The sequence below is a fragment of the Anabrus simplex genome, chromosome 2 (genome assembly GCF_040414725.1).
Source record: "Anabrus simplex isolate iqAnaSimp1 chromosome 2, ASM4041472v1, whole genome shotgun sequence".
Lineage (NCBI taxonomy): Eukaryota > Metazoa > Arthropoda > Insecta > Orthoptera > Tettigoniidae > Anabrus > Anabrus simplex.
The window spans coordinates 122,247,118-122,265,369 of NC_090266.1; the positions used below are offsets into that span (position 1 = coordinate 122,247,118).

Below are 18,252 nucleotides of genomic sequence, written 5' to 3' on the forward strand. Positions count from 1 at the left end.
TTTCAAACACTGCATCTCGTCAAGACCAACTACAGTCAGAAAGCGAAACCAAGCGCGGATATTCAAAATCCGTATAACAACGTTGTTCATCCATACAACTGTAAAACACACTCAAAATCCATACATTTTACGGAAAACCGGAATACTTGGCAGGTATGATATCGTAATTCTAGAAAAAAAGATTTTTGCTGGAAAAAAACCAGCATGATCCCTGGCCAATAATTATATTAATTAATGGGCACAAGTTAACAACTCGCCCCACCAAGCAAAGTAAAGCAAAGAAGTTCAAAGAATTTAAGTGGGCAACATCTTCACACAAAAAGTGTTACAGGAACAAAAGAAATACCAGTACTGAAGCGCTGTGATGCAGTAGAATTCACAGTCGTAATGTAGCAATCTATGTATATAATTTTCTAGTAATGGTATTTTTTAATTTACTGCTAATTTTACTGTTGATTTGCTTGAAAGCAATTATTTTCCATTTAGGACAAAAATTATAATGAAATTTCATGGATATGATTCGTTCACAGAACGTATTATGTATAACAAATTAATTATTTAAAAACACAGTAGCTTCACTTCTCTAGGTAAAATGCCTTCTGTATCAAGTAACCGGAAATACTTTTAAAAATTGTAGTTTTCATGGACACATGGACGGACTTTGGTATGAAAATTAATTATGAATGTAACAATATAGGAAGGTCAAGAAATATACATTTATTTGACACTTATTAACACATTTTTGAGAAAACAGATTACAAATGATAATACTAAAATGTACTCACCGCCTCTTCAAAAAATCTGCACAGGCATCTCTGACTTTCATTAGTTGCAAATACGACGCACCAACCATCAAAGACTGAACATTGTTATTCTCGATAATCACACGCCCACTATATGCAAAGTTGATCAAGGATTCTAAGGCACTGTAAGGAAAACAATAAATACAGTCCTGTAACTTAGATTTTCATCATTGAGGCGTGATGTAAAATAATGTATTGCAGTAAAAAATAAAACAAAAACAGAAGGTAATTCAAAAACAATTTTTAATAATAATAATAATAATAATAATAATAATAATAATAATAATAATAATAATAATAATAATAATTCTTAACACCCCTTTGAAAACAATCAGCCTAATAGCCAACAAAGAGCTGGAATTTAGCCTATGAATTCAGACTGCCTAAGTGCTGGTAAGACAATTGATATGATCTGCACGAATGTAATGTCAATAAGCTATGCTGGGACTGAATACTGTAATTATGGACAGAAGAAGCAAGTGCTAATCAACTACTAGGCCTATTTAGACATAGTGAAACCATATAAATAGATATTCCAAATACTGTATTCTGGCAAGTTACAAATATGATAACTTCAGACAGAAATGGGTTCATACTAATTCTAAGCTTCTGTAAGCTGCCTAAGTACAACTACATACGCGTGTTGCATTTCCCCTAAAATTCAATGACTCTTGGTTTCTTTACTTTGTAACAAGAAGACAAATCAAAATACCCCTGTTAGGTGATATTAAAAAATATCAGGTGGCCTATAATCAGTTATCGCACACTGCATAAAGTTACATAATCGTTACTCCAGCCTGGTTGACAAGACTTTCACACCTGCGTAATGACTGTCGTTTGTTTACACGCTCGCGGCCTTCTCGGAAAGGATGTTGTCAAGCGGTGCTCAGTACTGCCAACTTCTGTACTTAGGAACTAATGAGTGAGTGGTGCTTCGATAGCTCGTGGTGGTGATTATTGTTACATGATTGGAGAGAACTTGTTGCCAGACGGTTAGGATAGGACCTGGACAAGACCAGTGATATAGGGACAACCAAAGGTGGTCTGGGAGCGTAAGCTCCCAGGTTAGAAGCCGCAAAGCGGCCCTAGTCCTCTAGTTTCATGTGGAAACACAATTGGTCTCGACTGGCTCTTGCCGTGTGGACGGTTAGGATAGGACCTGGACAAGACCCTTGGTATGGAGTGGTTCTTGCTGAGTGGACGGTTAGGAGAGGATCTGGACAGGACCTGTGATATATGTCAAAGGGGGTCTGGGGGCGTAAGCCCCAGGTTAGAAGCCGCAAAGCAGCCCTAGGCCTCTAGTTTCGTGTGGAAACACGATTGGTCTGGACTGGTTCTTGCCGTGCGGATATTGGGATAGGATCTGGACAAGACCATTATTCTGCTGCATTGTACATTGTTTCCTTAACATGTTACATTTTCTTGCACTTTTATTATGCAGGGTTTGGTAATGGATTATGATTAACATTATTGACGGGAAACAGATCATGTGCCACTTTACACTGGCCAATAGGAATGTAAGTAGCTGCTTCAGAAATGAAAATGGCGTGCAATACTCTTCATTAGGTTATAAAAGTAAAAGTACTTCTTGGGGCGGGATAGTGGGTTCATGGACATCGCAATGAATACATCTCTCCTCTAAGACGCACTCTAAGTAAGATTTCATTAATTTCCACTTACTTATAACATTAGAAATATGTTGTCAAAGGGGCTGGAGTAATACCGCAGCGTAATAATACTCAACATCTGGCAAAGTAATATAGACATCAGAATTCGGAGGCTATTAGATGGGAGATATATTACAACCGCAGAAAACGTACAAAAAATTATCCGGTGCAGTAAATAAAGCTGGGTGACTCAGGATATCTTATTCACAAGTACCAGACATGAAAGTAGCGAGAATGGGTTACGTAGCGCATACCTATTTATGAAATGTCCCCGTAATATTTGTCCCAAATGGAACATAATAATTCCTTTTACACAAATTACGTGAAAAATCTGCGGTAAATTAAGAAATACCGTTGTTAATAGAGAAATGTGTATATATACTTATGGGCTGTAGACAGGACTTCCTTATGTTGTATTCCACTGCTTGTGCAGTCTTTTGTTTCTTTCTCGAGGTCCAGGGCTAGCACCAACAAATGGGAGTGCTATGTCTGTGATTTCTCATTATCTTTGTCCATATGACTAGTGCGTGCAGTTCAAACAGCAAAATAGCATAATCGCTGGACCAATAAATATATTACTTTTTTGTTGAAAGGAAAATAGCATGATCCCTGGACCAATAAATATATCATTTAATGAATGAGTTAGGGCACAAAACGAATGAGCAACATGAAGAAAACAACACCTAATTAATGCAAACAACTTCAGTGAGCAAAGTCATCACACACAAAAGTGTTAGACAATAAAACACATACGGAAGCAATGCGACGTAGCAGGAAAAAAAAAAAAAAGTAGTAAGGTAGTAAAGTACAGGGAGAATATTTTAAGTGTTCCGACTTCTTCTCGCATTACAAGTAATAAATCTCATTGTAGACCGTATTGGACATCAGATATGAACATTAAAACAAGAATAATAGTTAACACCACCTTTCCAATACTTATCTTTCCTTATATTTAGGAAATAAACATTACAACAGGCGTTGTACGATGGGACATGTTTCGCTTAACAGTCTTAAGCATCATCAGCCGAAAATAAATCTTAGCCTAAAGCTAGGTCAGGGCCCTGAACCTAGTGTCCTTGACATATATGGCACCCTAAGAATCAACATTTATATTTAGAAAATGAAAATAGGCTTAAAACTAGTGTGAAAAAACAGAGAATGTTACAACATGGCTAAGAGAAAAAACACAATCAAGTTGAGACAGAGGATAAGAACAGCAAGTACAATACAGAGCTGGTAGTGAAATAATTAAAATCATTAGGATATCATTGTTACCAGTCAGTCAATCAGAATGTTCAAACATAAAACAAGAGTGAAAATATATAAGAGTGTTCATCATGGCTGAGTTAGAAAAAACACGTAATCGTGTTGCCAGAGGTTAAAAACATAAGGTACAACACAGAGCTGGCAGTGTAATAATCAAACTCATGGTTGCCAGTCAGTTAAGAATGTTCATACATAACAAAACTTACTCTCCGCCTAGGCAAGCACACAGATACAACACACGCAGCAACGGGCATAAATTTAACAGACCCCCTTGAACGGTTAATGTCTCCGGTCAACGCTCATCCAACATAAGAGATTTCAGTTCACGCACTTGGCATCTTATTTTTTTCCATTTTGGTCTTGAACTCCCAGCAAAAATGAAGCGGCTTCAGGTGTGATCAATCCTGTTTGAAGTGTTACTACTCCATGTCTGCTACAATATATGATTTCTCTCGCCCATTCTCACGTATCTATACAAGAGTGGGATTTAATTATTTCTTCACTTAAAAGAATATAACCATCATGTTTTGTTATGTATGAACATTGTTATTAACTGACTGGCAGCCATGAGTTTGATTATTACACTGCCAGCTCTGTGTTGTACCTTATGTTTTTAACCTCTGGCAACACGATTACGTGTTTTTTCTAATTCAGCCATGATGAACACACTTATATATTTTCACTCTTGTTTTATGTTTGAACATTCTGATTGACTGACTGGTAACAATGATATCCTAATGATTTTAATTATTTCACTACCAGCTCTGTATTGTACTTTCTGTTCTTATCCTCTGTCTCAACTCGATTGTGTTTTTTTCTATTAGCCATGTTGTAACATTCTATGTTTTTTCACACTAGTTTTAAGCCTATTTTCATTTTCTAAAAATAAATGTTGATTCTTAGGGTGCCATATATGTCAAGGACACTAGGTTCAGGGCCCTGACCTAACTTTAGGCTAAGATTTATTTTCGGCTGATGATGCTTACGACTGTTAAGCGAAACATGTCTCATCTTACAACGCCTGTTGTAATGTTTATTTCCTAAATATAAGGAAAGATAAGTATTGCAAAGGTGGTGTTCTTCTCGCATACCGTGGGAAGTCCCGAGCGAGTGCCATATGGCTTCTGTCAACACGGCGAGATAAGAAGTGTTCACTGCAATGCGCAGCTCACACTGTCCCTCAGTTAGAAAATATTGGACTTTTAAGGTGTGTTGTGAAGTTATTATCATGACGGTTAAAGACACTATAGAGCAAAGAATATTATTGGTCGAGTGTTATTTGCACAAGAAGAAGAAACCAGTTAAAAGGTGCGTTCGAAAATTCCGTAGACAATTTCCCGGTGCGACAGTACCATCAAAACGTTACGTGCATCAGCTCGTTTACAAGTGGCGTAGTACTGGTTCCGTAAGCAATAAGAAAAAGAAGAGAACAGCTCTCACACAAGAGAGGTTAGAAGATATACAGGCAAGACTCCAGGTCAGTCCACATAAGTTGCTTCGGAGATTAGCTCAGGAAAGTGTTATTTCGCCTTCTTCAGCACGTAATGCAACAAAATTGTTACGTTTACGATCTTATCGGACTCATTCAGTCCATAACATACTGCCTACAGATTTCAATGCAAGAATACGATTTTGCAATTGGCTAATAAGTAGTGTCCACGATGGTGTTGTGGATCCGAACTTTCTTTTTATGAGCAACGAAGTCTGGTTTCATTTGAGTGGATATCTCAATTCACAGAACAATAGAATCTGGGATACAGACAACCCGCACATTTTACAGCCGAGACCTCTGCACGATGTGAAGGTGGGTGGGTGGTGTGCTATCAGTGCCTGACGAATTATCGGTCTGATATTTTTTCAGGACACAATTACTTCTGACCGTTATATTCACAACATTCTGGAACCATTTTTTGCTGAACTGACTGAAGAAGAGAAAAGGTACAGCTATTTCCAGCAGGATAGTGCAACGGCCCATACGGCGCGTAGCTCTATGCGACGGTTACGGGAAATGTTCGATGATGATCAGATCATCAATAAAGGCTTATGGCCCCCTCGTTCGCCTGATTTATGCACGTGATTTTTATCTATGGGGAAACCTTAAAGGAAAAGTTTACAGGAATAATCCTCGAACTGCAGAGGAATTATAAACTGAAATTAGGAACATTGTGCGTTCTATCGGTGTCCATGAACACAAACTGTGTTTCGAAATCTCGTTACAAGATGTGAAGCTTGCATTGCAGCTGAAGGAGATCACTTTCAGCATCGTCTGTAAATACTGGTGAGTTCAGTTTAATTTCCTAGTTGATCGATTTATTTGTTTATATATTTATTTATTACTGGCGAATTCAGTTTAATTTCCTAGTTGATTTATTTGTTTATTCATTTACTTATTTGTCCAGAGCATCTATGTAGCCGGCAAGTTCAGTTTAGTTTCTATAGGCGTAATCATGCCGCTTCTTTGAGCCGACTTTGCCTGCTTGTCATGGCGGGCACTGCGCTCGCTGTCTCCGCTTCCCAGCGCGCCTAATCATCGGCGCTCCGCTCTGTATTTTCAAATTAATCACCCTGTATGTATCCATATCATTCTCTGCAAGTAAAATATTTCATACTATTTCTTAATGTACCGCAGATTTTCAACTTTATTTGCGTAAAAGCAATTATTATGTTCCATTTGGGCCAAATATTACAGTGACATTTCGTAGATAGGTATGCCCTAAGTAACCGCGAGAATGAGCGCTGGTAAAAACAGGTGGGAACAATGGCAGGAGGGTACTCGGAATGAGGAGATAAAGGCTAAGTTAGGAATGAACTCGATGGATGAAGCTGTAGGCATAAAGCGGCTTCAGTGGTGGGGTCATGTGAGGCGAATGGAGGAGGATAAGTTACCTAGGAGAATGATGGACTCTGTTATGGAGGCTAAGAGAAGTAGTGGGAGACCAAGACGACGAAGGTTAGACTCAGTTTCTAACGATTCAAAGATAAGAGGTATAGATCTAAATGAGGCCACAGCACTAGTTCCAAATAGAGGATTGTGGCGACATTTAGTAGATTCTCGGAGGCTTACAGGTATAACGGTCTTTAATGATGATGTATGTATGTAAATAAGGCATGTGTAATAAAGACACCAACAGGCATTGTTTGCATAACCTACAGTAAATAGTTAAACGCACTAATAATAAAAGCGTTTAGACAAAACAAACTTAAAAGACAATAACAACTCGAATATTTACCTTGATGAAATACCCTGAATAGTGATATCCCTCTGCTTACTTTCAACCATGTCATGCGTAAACATAGCATGAAAATACGGGATCGTCGCAGCCAGTACAATACGATGTGCACTGAAGGACTGCGACTCTACCTGAAGGTACAACGCAATGAAATGAATATACAACAAGTTACACCGGTCATTCAAAACATATAAGTCTTGATATCATAACCGAACAATGCAAATTATAGTATGAAAAATGAACACACTATAAATACCCAAAAGACGCACCACTAGTGTCACATCGCAGAGTTTTCCTTGCCGTCGAATTTCCTCCATAAGAGGAAACCCCTGTGAGAATAAATCAAGCTGCTGAAAGATAACACAGTCTTCGTTGTCACCTTCCATTTCTGCATCAGCATCAGACTTCCTCCCAGCTTAATCCCGCCATCGCCATAACAACGAGTAACTTTAATCCACCGCCGTCTTGATCTTCTATTCTATCCTTCTTTTTTTCTTGATATTTGATTGGGCTCGGTATCTAACTAACACCCAGTTCCAATACTGTATGAATGAAACACTTCACAACACTCAGAAACACTTATTTATGATTACTAACAGACACTTTATCTCACAGATTTTAGAGCTGTCAAAACTGTAAACTTCTTGGTTATTACCATGTAGGGATCGTACCTTAGTATGTGCAAGTAATGTGCAAGGATAATTGTAAAGAATTATAGGAATAGGTGGATTACAACAGGAATTAGAAATTCAAGTAGACGATTAAGGTTTTTAAGCAAATGTGTGAAAGGGAGTAACACCTCATCGGAATTGAAGGATTATTATAAGAAGTATAAGAACATATATCAAGAAGTTTTGAAGGCTGCCAAAAGATTGCATAATGAGAATGAGCTAAAAAATTCTAAAAACAGGTCTAAATGTATGTGGAACATTATAAAAAGGGAGAAAGGTACTCTAGTTCCATTAAAAAATAATATTACTCTTACAAATGCAGGGAAAGAAATCAGTGATCCAGAAGAAGTTGCAGAAATATTTAGTAACTATTTTATAGAAGCAGTTTTGAGGTTAACGGAAAATTTTCAAACATCAGTGACAAGAACAAACTTGAATACAGTTCACAGGAATGTATCATCCATGTTTCTTACTCCTGTGACTGAGCAAGAGATAGATAAGGTAATAAAACAGATGGGTAAAAAGAAGTCTTCTGGTTTAGATGGTTATTCAAACTACCTTATTCAATGCTGTTACCAATACATAATCAAGCCTCTCTGTTACTTGATAAATTTGTCACTAACCACTGGTAAATTTCCAGACAAATTCAAGGTAACCAAAGTTGTTCCGATACATAAAAAGGGTAGTGAAGAAGATGCTGGTAACTATAGGCCTGTCTGCCTCCCCTCTGTATTCTCCAAAATACTGGAAAGAATTATGTACGATAGACTGTTATCATTCTTAGAGAAGCATAATATATTAGCTGGTTGCCAGAATGGCTTTCGTAAAAATAGATCAACTACCACAGCATTCATTAACTTTATTGAACGGATATATGACACACTAGATGGGAAGGGTGCATGTTTAGGTATTTTCTTGGACTTAACAAAAGCTTTTGATATAATTGACCACAGCTTGCTTTTAGAAAAGTTATACATGTATGGAGTTCGGGGAATGGCCTATGACTGGTTCAAATCATTTTTAGGGGATAGAAGGCAGATTGTTGAAATATCATATACCGGTACTGATTTGAGCAAAAATGTAATTAAGGATGTGTATTCCTGTGCCAGAAACATAGATCATGGTGTTCCACAGGGGTCAGTTTTAGGACCATTATTATTTGTAGTATTTATTAATGATATCGTCCAAATTGTTGATGATATTCAAGGAGTCCAATTAACTTTGTTTGCAGATGATATTACTGTCTTTGTAGCTGATGAAAGTTCTGAAGGATTAGAATTGAAGGCAGGCAATATAGTGAGTAATATCCTGAGCTGGCTTGAAGATAATAAATTAATTTTAAGTAAACAGAAAACTTCTGTGATTAGATTTCACCATAAGATTAATTTAAATATGGAAGTTAGTCCAATATCATTTGGAGAGACCATAATTGAGTACTCATCATCAACAAAGTTTCTTGGCTTGTGGACGGATGAATCATTAACCTGGGATAAACATACAGAGTTTATAGGGAAAAAGCTTAGTAGAATTTATTTCATGATAATATCTTTGAAAAATAGTTTTAATTTAAAGGCTTGCCAAATTATGTATTTTGCATATGCCCATCCCATACTAACCTATGGAATCATTTACTGGGGGAATTCACGATATAGCAAAGTCATCTTTAAGTTACAAAAGAAAATAATTAGAGGAATGGCCGGTGTCGGCAGGAGGACAAGCTGCAAGAAATACTTTAAACTTTATTTTATTTAACCATTGCCTAGCCTTTATATCTTCCATACACTTGTATATATGAAGGAGAATGTAAACAGCTACACCATAAATTCTGATGTACATAGGTATAATACTAGAAATAAACACAGTCTGCACATAGAACCACACAAAACTAAGCTATATGAATCAAGTTTGAGTTATGCAGGAGTACATTTATTTAATAAATTACCAGACTGCATTAAGCAGATAAAACCATGTTCAAAATTTAAGAAAGAATTATTCAAATTTGTTTCTAACCATTGTTTTTATTCTATTGAAGAATACTTAGCTCTTGAAAATTAACTTATGTATCACTTTTTATTATTATAATTTTTTTTTAATCTGTGCCTCTTTACCACATTGTATATTTCTCTTTATTTATCATGGCATGTATATTACTGTTTTATCCTTTGTTACTGTAAATATGATTATTGACGTGTCCCATATCACTGTATGATCAGTTGGACGAAATAAAATACAATACAATACAATACAACTATTCAGAAAGTACTTTAGGACAATGATGTTCTGTTCTGTTCGTGAAGTTGATATGGGCTGGTTATTTCACCCAGACACAATACTGTATTATATTTGTACTAGTTCTACACACGCACACAATTTCAATAAAGTAGTACACCAATGCAGTTGACAATGTTTTCTGAGTACGAAGTACTTGAAGATTGAGGGAAGTAGACCATGCAGCAGACTCACAAAATGGGTTCAAAGCACTTGAAGTAGTTCAGGAAAAGACGCATCACCTAGACAATTGAGAGTGAGGAAATACGTATACAAGACTAGGAGATATAGGAAAAGCACAGGGACACAAGGTATACTAATCTTCACGCTAGAGTGGCCGTCTCAGCGACTTCTACAAAACATACACACCGGGACAACATATAAGGAACAAGCAGGAGAGGGCAGGGGAACGACGGAGGGGTGGATATATGTGAGAGTGTAGGACTTTGGACAGATGGAAAGAAATATCTGAGCAACGTATATGGGGGATGTAGGGAGGGCAAAGTGTCAGTGAACTCGTAAACAAAAGATGAAGAGGGGCGACAGTGTGTTGATATGAACATCAATGAAAAAGTACACGCGATCGGTGGAGGGGGAGATGAGAATAAACGGTACCTATGTGTCTTGGTTGAAGAGGAGGCGTTAGGGAGGGCGGGAGGCAAATGAGAATATGATGAAATATGTAAGTAGTGTCAATGTATTGTGGGAAAGTGGGGTTAGAGTTGTAAATTAGAGTGATCTAAGAACTGATTTAAGATACGTATGATTGTGGGAGAGGGCTTCTAGACGAGACATGCAATTGACGAAGGGAGTGGATAATTGTATTGTATTAAGTTGGAGTACAGGCATCGGATTTAGGACAATGATCACTAGTAGGATTGAAAATCTGCACCATGAGGTTAAAAGGGGAATAGACCAAGGAGTAAGCACGAGGACACAAGGTACTATATCTTCACAGCGAAGAGAGCCATCTCGGCGTCTTACTACTTTGACATAGTGGAACGGGTCTACAACTACTAATAAAGGATTTAGTATTGAAGATGGGATAACACAAATCAGAGGGTTTTAATGTAGATATTTCTCAATGTGTACGTGAAAAGTACCAAGAACGTGTGTTAACTAACCACTAGTGATGGGTGATATTTCATGAACTGATATCAAAAAATCACGAGTAACGACTGTTACTTTCTACGCTATCACTGTGATTTCAAGAATTCACTTCAAGTGATCATCGTGCGCCCTCTTAAATCCATATACCGAACTACAATATTGCTACCTAAACTGTGAATGTGATCCATGTTGTGATCAGTCGTGATATCATGATATGTGTCTTGTCTTGTCTTGTCTTGTCTTGAGGATATTTATTTGGGATTCAATATATTACTTCCCAGTCACAGGTCCAACGTAATATTTCACTTGTATCACATCAACACACATTTAAATAATTAATTATCGTTTTAGACACAAATACACTTAGATAGGTAAACTGAAAAAGGTACTATTGTGTCTTTTATGTGTAGATCCATGAAAGTATTACACTATATGCACTGTTCGAATACACATATATCGTATGGGTCTTAAGCAGCATAAACGTAATACACTGTACAAGATTGGGACGAAGTAAAACTCTTGGGGCGAGATACACTCACCAGGAACGTATAGAAATGCCACTTCGCAAAACATGTAGGAAAAGAACAACTGAAAATCTAGAACGTAATTACAATTTAATATGAGTGTTATCAAGGTACTCGTTTAAAATAGCAATGATAATAGGTGAAGGTTGAGACAGCAAGACTGAAAGTCGTGTAGGTGAGGGTACGTGTACTTTAATTAATTTCTGCATTAAAATTGCCTGGTAGTGTGCATATTGGGGGCATTGGAAAAATAAATGGTCGCTGTCGCCATAAGGTTCTCCACAGGAACAAGTTGGGTCATTCGTAATGTGAAATCGAGATAAGTATACAGGGGTTAATGAATGATTAAAGCGTAATCGAATTATATTAGTGATGTGACGTCGTGTGTACTTACTGTTTGCAAACCACGGGAGTGTGGGAATATTTGGTTGAATTTGGTAATAATATTGGCCTTTCGTACCAGCTGATATACGCCATTGTGTGTACCATGCGTGTTGAGCTTCGTGTTTAATACATGGAAGGAAATCAGAGACCGGAATTTTGATTTGTAATAAATTCGTGGTATCTGCACTAGCCTCTTTGGCTGCTATATCGGCCATATCGTTGCCTACGTGCTGACTATGTCCTTTAATCCATAATAACGTTATAACAAAGCCAGATGTTTCGGGTTGATAAAGGAGATGTTTAACTTCGTAGACATATGTATTTTGACTGTGGGAGAAAGGTTGTAGAGCTTGTAGCACACTTTGAGAATCGCTAAATATATTTACTTTTCTGGAATGCAAATGTTGGACATATAATAGAGCTTGATATATGGCATATAAGACTGCTGTAAAGATAGTTAAATTATTAGGCAACGGATATTTAAAGCTAGTTTGTGTTTGTGGATCAAAAATGCTGCTCCAATTCCAGTACACGACTTTGACCCATCGGTAAAAATGTGATAATCTGGTGAAGTAATTAAACTTTTAAATTTCTTATGAGCGTATGGTATGAGGTTAGGTGCATGCATTGTTTGATTCGAAGAATCAGAAGGTACAATGATAATTGGTGGACGGAATGTTTGGATATCGTAGCTATATGAGTACATATTTAAGCGTGGTGTTCGTAATATAATCTCAGCAATATGGTGCATTTCAGCATATGCCATATATATGGCGGGGTACTGATGATTAGGTGGAGGTCGCTGTTGATAGTATTCATATAATAATTTTAATTTGGGGACGATAAGGGAATTCGATCTGCTAATATGTTAGTAGAAATTTTTTCGAAATTTTTATCCTTCGAATGTGCAGCAGTTCTTCTGTAGTTTCCACTAATAAAGCGTTAGTAGGTGTTGTTCGGAGGGCACCCACGCTGATACGTAATGCAGAAAATTGTAAACGATCCAAGGCTAATAAACTGTCTTTAGAGGCTAAATCGATAATATGTGCACTATAATAAAGTGTGGAACGGATGGTTGCACGATATAATTGTAATGCTGACGAGGGGTCAGCTCCCCATGTACGTTTCGTTACCGTTCGTAATATGGTGATATAACGATCAGATTTCCTAATTAAATACCGTATTTGGGATTGCCATGTAAGTCTTTGGTCTATATAGACGCCTAAATATAAGTGTTGTGGGACAAAGGGGATGCTATACGTATCAAAAGTAATAGGACTTCTATCAAAGGTTCGTTTATTAGTAAAAATCATCGCTGCACACTTAGATAAAGAAAAAGAAAGTCCGTGGGTCGTTAACCATCGAAAAACTACACTCAAAACATGAGATATTGTGGCTCTACAATTGTCAATGTTTGGGTGGGAATAATAAATGACATAGTCATCCGCAAAGGCTAGAATTCGAGCATGCGGTGTCACAATGTATTCTAGATCTTCCATATAAAGAGCAAACAAAATTCCACTTAGTATCGATCCCTGTGGTAATCCCTGTGATGTATATCGGCTTTCAATTGTGTGTTGAGTTGATTTGATGGTTAACCGACGGTTGGTGAATAGTTGATTTAAAATGGAAAGAAATCTGATGGGAAATCCATAAATAAATAATTTCTCCCAGAGGATATGCAATAACACAGCATCATAGGCGCCTTTAATATCTAAAAAGACTGCAATGGTAGATTGTTTCCGCCATTTTGCTAGTAAAATGTCGAGTAGGAAAATAATGATAGGTTCCTGTGTACTATGACCACGTCTAAAAGCGAACTGATACTTAGGTAATAACGAGTGAAGTTCTAATAACCACGCCATTCGTTTCATAAGGATTTTACATAAAACGTTTCGTATACATGATCCCAGTACAATGCCACGAAAATTTTCAGGTTCTGTAGGTCGTTTTGTGGGTTTCAAAATAGGGGTTATGAAAAAATCGTTCCATGTTGTTGGTACTTGTTACGTCTCAAGAATACCATTGTAATATTGTAGTAAATAAATTTGGACGTGGGGAGGAAGGGCCTTTAGCATAAGATAAGTAATGGCGTCAGGTCCTGGTGATGAACTATTAACGGTGCATAATACAGATTGAAGTTCGTTATATGTAATTGGGTTTAATAATGAAGTAAATTGACGAGAATTGTCCATTGAGTTAGGTAGAAAGGGAGGATTTACTGATACTGGGGCGAGGGTATATAGAAAGTCTTCTAAAACTTGTCGCGGATATGAAAAATGAGTTTGGTAGTGGAATGTTCTAGTTATCATGCGGATAACGTTCCAGAATTTCGCGGCTGGTAACTGTGGAGTTAGAATAGAAAAAAAAGATTGCCAAGCTTTTCGTTTTTTGGCATTAAAAACAAGCTTTGTTTTTGCTATATGTTTTCGTAACTGGAAATAATGATGCTGGGTCATGGATTGGCGATATTGTTTAAATAATTGTTTTCTCTTATGAATGAGATCGTGGCATTCTTTATCCCACCATTTTATTTCGTACTCCTGTGGAGGGTTCGTTACCTTCAGCGGCCTACACGGATGGAACATATTTAAATATTGGGTTAAATAAGGGAGTAATATTGAAAAGGTAATAGGTGACTCGTGTTCCTGCTGTAGAATGTGATTGAGATATGATTGATAAGTTAAAATATTGAAATTTTTAAAGGATCGGACATTAGTTGTGAATGTAGGTGCCGTATACTGGGAAGTTATTGGCTGATTCCCATATGTTATAACAATTGTAAAGTGGTCACTGGTGTAGGTGTCGGATAATGTGTGCCAGGTGGTTATAGGAACCATATTTGTACGGCATAATGTAAGGTCCACGGCACTGGGTGGGGATCCAGGCGGAGTTAAACGGGTTGGGGAACCATCATTTAAAATAAACAGATTCTGTTGATTGGAGGTAACGAGTAAATTGGAGCCTTTTATCGTGTCCATTGTACACCCCACTCGGTGTGGTGGCAATTGAAATCACCGAGAATGAAAAGGTTTTGGAATTGTGCAAATTGCTGGGAAAAAATGCGTCCATTGATTTTGAGTAACGTAAATGTGAGGGGGGCAATAAATATTTATAAAATAAGTATTATGGTGTGTGATCCCTACTGCATACGTGTGTGGAATAATATATTGCAAAGATAGTTGTGTGAAGTGTAGTGAATCTTGTACACATGTGGCTACTCCATCAAAACCATTACCATCGTATCGGAATACTTGATAACCTCTTAATCTGAAAGAAAATTGTGGTTGAAACCACGTTTCTTGTAAGAAAATAATATTAGCTTGCGTTTCATTTATTAGAAGTTGTAATTCATGTCGTTTTGAGGTGGCACTTCGACAATTCCATTGTAATAATTGAATCATACGAGAATGTTCATTATATGGTCCCTTAGTTTATATAGTATGAATGAATGAATGAATTTATTGAACTGAACATAACAGGCTTTCGCCCAGTTACAATGTTCCAATAAAATAAACACTCACAGACTATTTATAGCTAGACACGAACTACTTACTACTTAACTACTTCTAAATCTACTTTGTAGCATCCTGCACATAGGCGGAACGCCAGCTCCACATGCAACACACCACCTAACAAAACTAACTACTTTACTACATGAATATACTACTTAACTACTTCTAAATCTACTTTGTAGCATCTTGCACATGGGCGGATCGCCAGCTCCACATGCAACACACCACCTAACTAAACTAACTACTTTACTACATGAATATATACTAAATCTATCCTAAATCTGTCTGGCCACGACATCACCCCTGGTGAGGAACTGCTACCACCCTTCCCTGGGATGTCACGACCAGACATTTCTCATGAGTCTCGGAAACCGATACCTCATAGACCCTTTAAGCTGTCAATGTTATTTCCTCACCACTCCTTCCTGTAACAACCCACATGTGTGCGGATTAGTTTATATAGTACATGGTGTATCTGTGGCTCATACTTTGGAGTAACATTACCAGCAATTGCTGGATTTCCTGATGAAGTCGTTCCTTCGTAGGAGGATAGTTTATGCCTTGTGGGGCTACAGAGAGTGGCTGCCCATTAGATTGTGACGAACTTGATGGGTATGGTAATTGCGTAGGTTGCTGCATTGTACTTGTTGATGGGATAGAATTTACTGGAACCAAATGCTCATTTTGCAGTATGGCCATATATTCTTGCTTATCAAAGCCGGGCTCAAGTGTAGGAGGGGGAGATAGCATGATGACCTGAGTAAACTTACGTTTACGATGGTTAGATGTCGGGGGAGATGGAGGGTTCGATGGCAACGGAGGGAATTGGTTTTCCTGTTGCTCAGAATGATAAATTGGAAGGGCGGTTCGAGCTTTAGCTTCTGGAAAAGACAGATATTCGGTGCTCATTAACCGTTTAATTTGAACCTGATACTTGTGTTCAGGACAGATCTAGGAACCCGTAACATGATTTTTCTTACAATAAACACATTGCGTGAATTGCTCAGTACAAGCCTGGGTTTCATGCTGCTGAGAATATTTTCCACAACGTGCATTTTTGGCCTGACATTGTCGTATTATATGTCCATAGCGCTGGCATGTGCGACAGCGGATATGTGAGAAAATATAGGGTTCAACTTCCATATAAACCTTATATAAGGCAACATGGGATAAAAGCGTTTGTGCCCTGAAAACTATTTTTATAGAACCCGTGGGGAAATATTGGGTTTCTCCATCTTGAATTGCGCGACGATTAAGTCGTTGAACGCTTTTAACTGGTACGTCAGATTCCAAGTACTGTAGAATTTCTTCATTAGTTAGACCTTTTTCGACTCCACGAATTATTCCTACTCGCAACACTTGCGAAGATGGAATATAGGCTTTAATTTTTAGGGTTTCAAGAATAGGGCTACTCAAAAAGGCATTGGCTTGAGAAGCAGTATAGAAAGTGACTTGAAATCTATTTCGTCCCTTACGTTGGATAGATTTGACGTTTAACTTAGTTTCATAGAATCGACGACCAAGTGCCATAGGGTGTAAACTACCTATATTTTGATCGTTGTTGGATTCCACGAATACAACATATGGTCCATGGTGAAAGCGATTATAATATTCTGGGGGGGGGGGGAACTACTTTTGACACCTCGGATTGTTTGTTGAGTTGTTCTGTATTAGGACGTTCTGACACTTCCGTGTTACGACGCTGTGAATCAGTCTCAGTTGACTGAGAGCCTTGCATTTGTCTCGTATTACTAGGTGAATCAGTCATGGATTCCTCATCCATGGGTATGACAATCTCACGTTCCACTCGTAATTTAGACCCGGACAATACCAACGTTCCTCCACTGTCGGTCTCCATAGTTCACCACTGCTTCACTATACATAAGCGAACACAATTGATTACCACTGCCGCGCACAACTGACCCGCACAAACAAGGTAGTGTATCGCATGACGATTCAAGTAGAACTGATCATGACATGTGCTGTCGCAACGGTATCCACGCGAAGCGATGCGTTCTAGGAAGAAGCATCGCCATGGTAACCAACCGTATGGACATTTGTAGATTTAATTTTTTTAAGGACGCCAACATATCGTCAGTATATAAGGTATTTATAGAAATTGAGCACATTCCCCCAAATATATAACAACTGAAACCCTTTCAATCTTCAGCATCGCTTGCAATATCAGTTTTAGGAAACTGTCAAGTTGACTCACAGTGTGGTATTATTTTTATGCGCGCGTTCAAAAAAATTCGTGGTACATGCAACTTGCCTAGAATTGTAACAAACATGTATATCTCCTGTATTTTGGAATGACCGGGGGTATTTCCTTTTCTTACCTCACATATTGTCACCTGAGCTCAGTATTCGGTGGCACGATGACCGAAATGGAGCTTTCTAAAAAGGGGGAAGAATAGTGACTTGGGGTAGTTCTTTAAAGAAGGGGATGAAAACATTGCATTAGGCCTATGTAATATCTGCAAACAGAAATTGTCTTATAAAAGAAGTACGGTACTTCAAATCTGAAAAAAACCTTTGAAATGCAAGCACCCCTCAGTTGCTTTGCCAGAAAGCAGTAGTCAGTAGTCAACAATCGGTGTGTATCTGATGATACAGACCTGGGAATTTAGACTCTAAAAAAGTTGTTTTAGGCACCTAAAATATGCTTTTTAAACAAGTAAATAGGTTTTTGAAAGAGAATATTGGCACTTCAAATATGCTTTAAAAATAGGTAGAAAATAAACTTTAAAAAATGACAATATAGACCTACATTGTAACGTGATTTTTTTAAATAATGTGGTATAGGCTATCCAT

At 37.7% G+C, this 18,252-nt stretch overlaps 1 protein-coding gene across 3 annotated transcripts in view; it reads right to left on the bottom strand.

The window, feature by feature from the left end:
• The window catches only part of KLHL18 (Kelch like family member 18), a 278,350-nt gene extending 270,962 nt beyond the window's left edge, over nucleotides 1-7,388 (bottom strand). For 2 of the 3 annotated variants that reach the window (XM_067140348.2, XM_067140347.2), the window contains exons 1-3: nucleotides 7,236-7,388; nucleotides 6,967-7,097; nucleotides 786-926 (exon numbers count right to left, since the gene is read on the bottom strand). In XM_067140348.2, coding sequence (XP_066996449.1) covers nucleotides 786-926; nucleotides 6,967-7,097; nucleotides 7,236-7,352 — 389 coding nt within the window. In that variant the 5' untranslated portion in view covers nucleotides 7,353-7,388. The remainder of the gene's footprint in view (nucleotides 1-785; nucleotides 927-6,966; nucleotides 7,098-7,235) is intronic. The other variant, XM_067140349.2, reaches the window with a different exon arrangement.
• Between the last annotated feature and the right edge of the window lie 10,864 nt (nucleotides 7,389-18,252).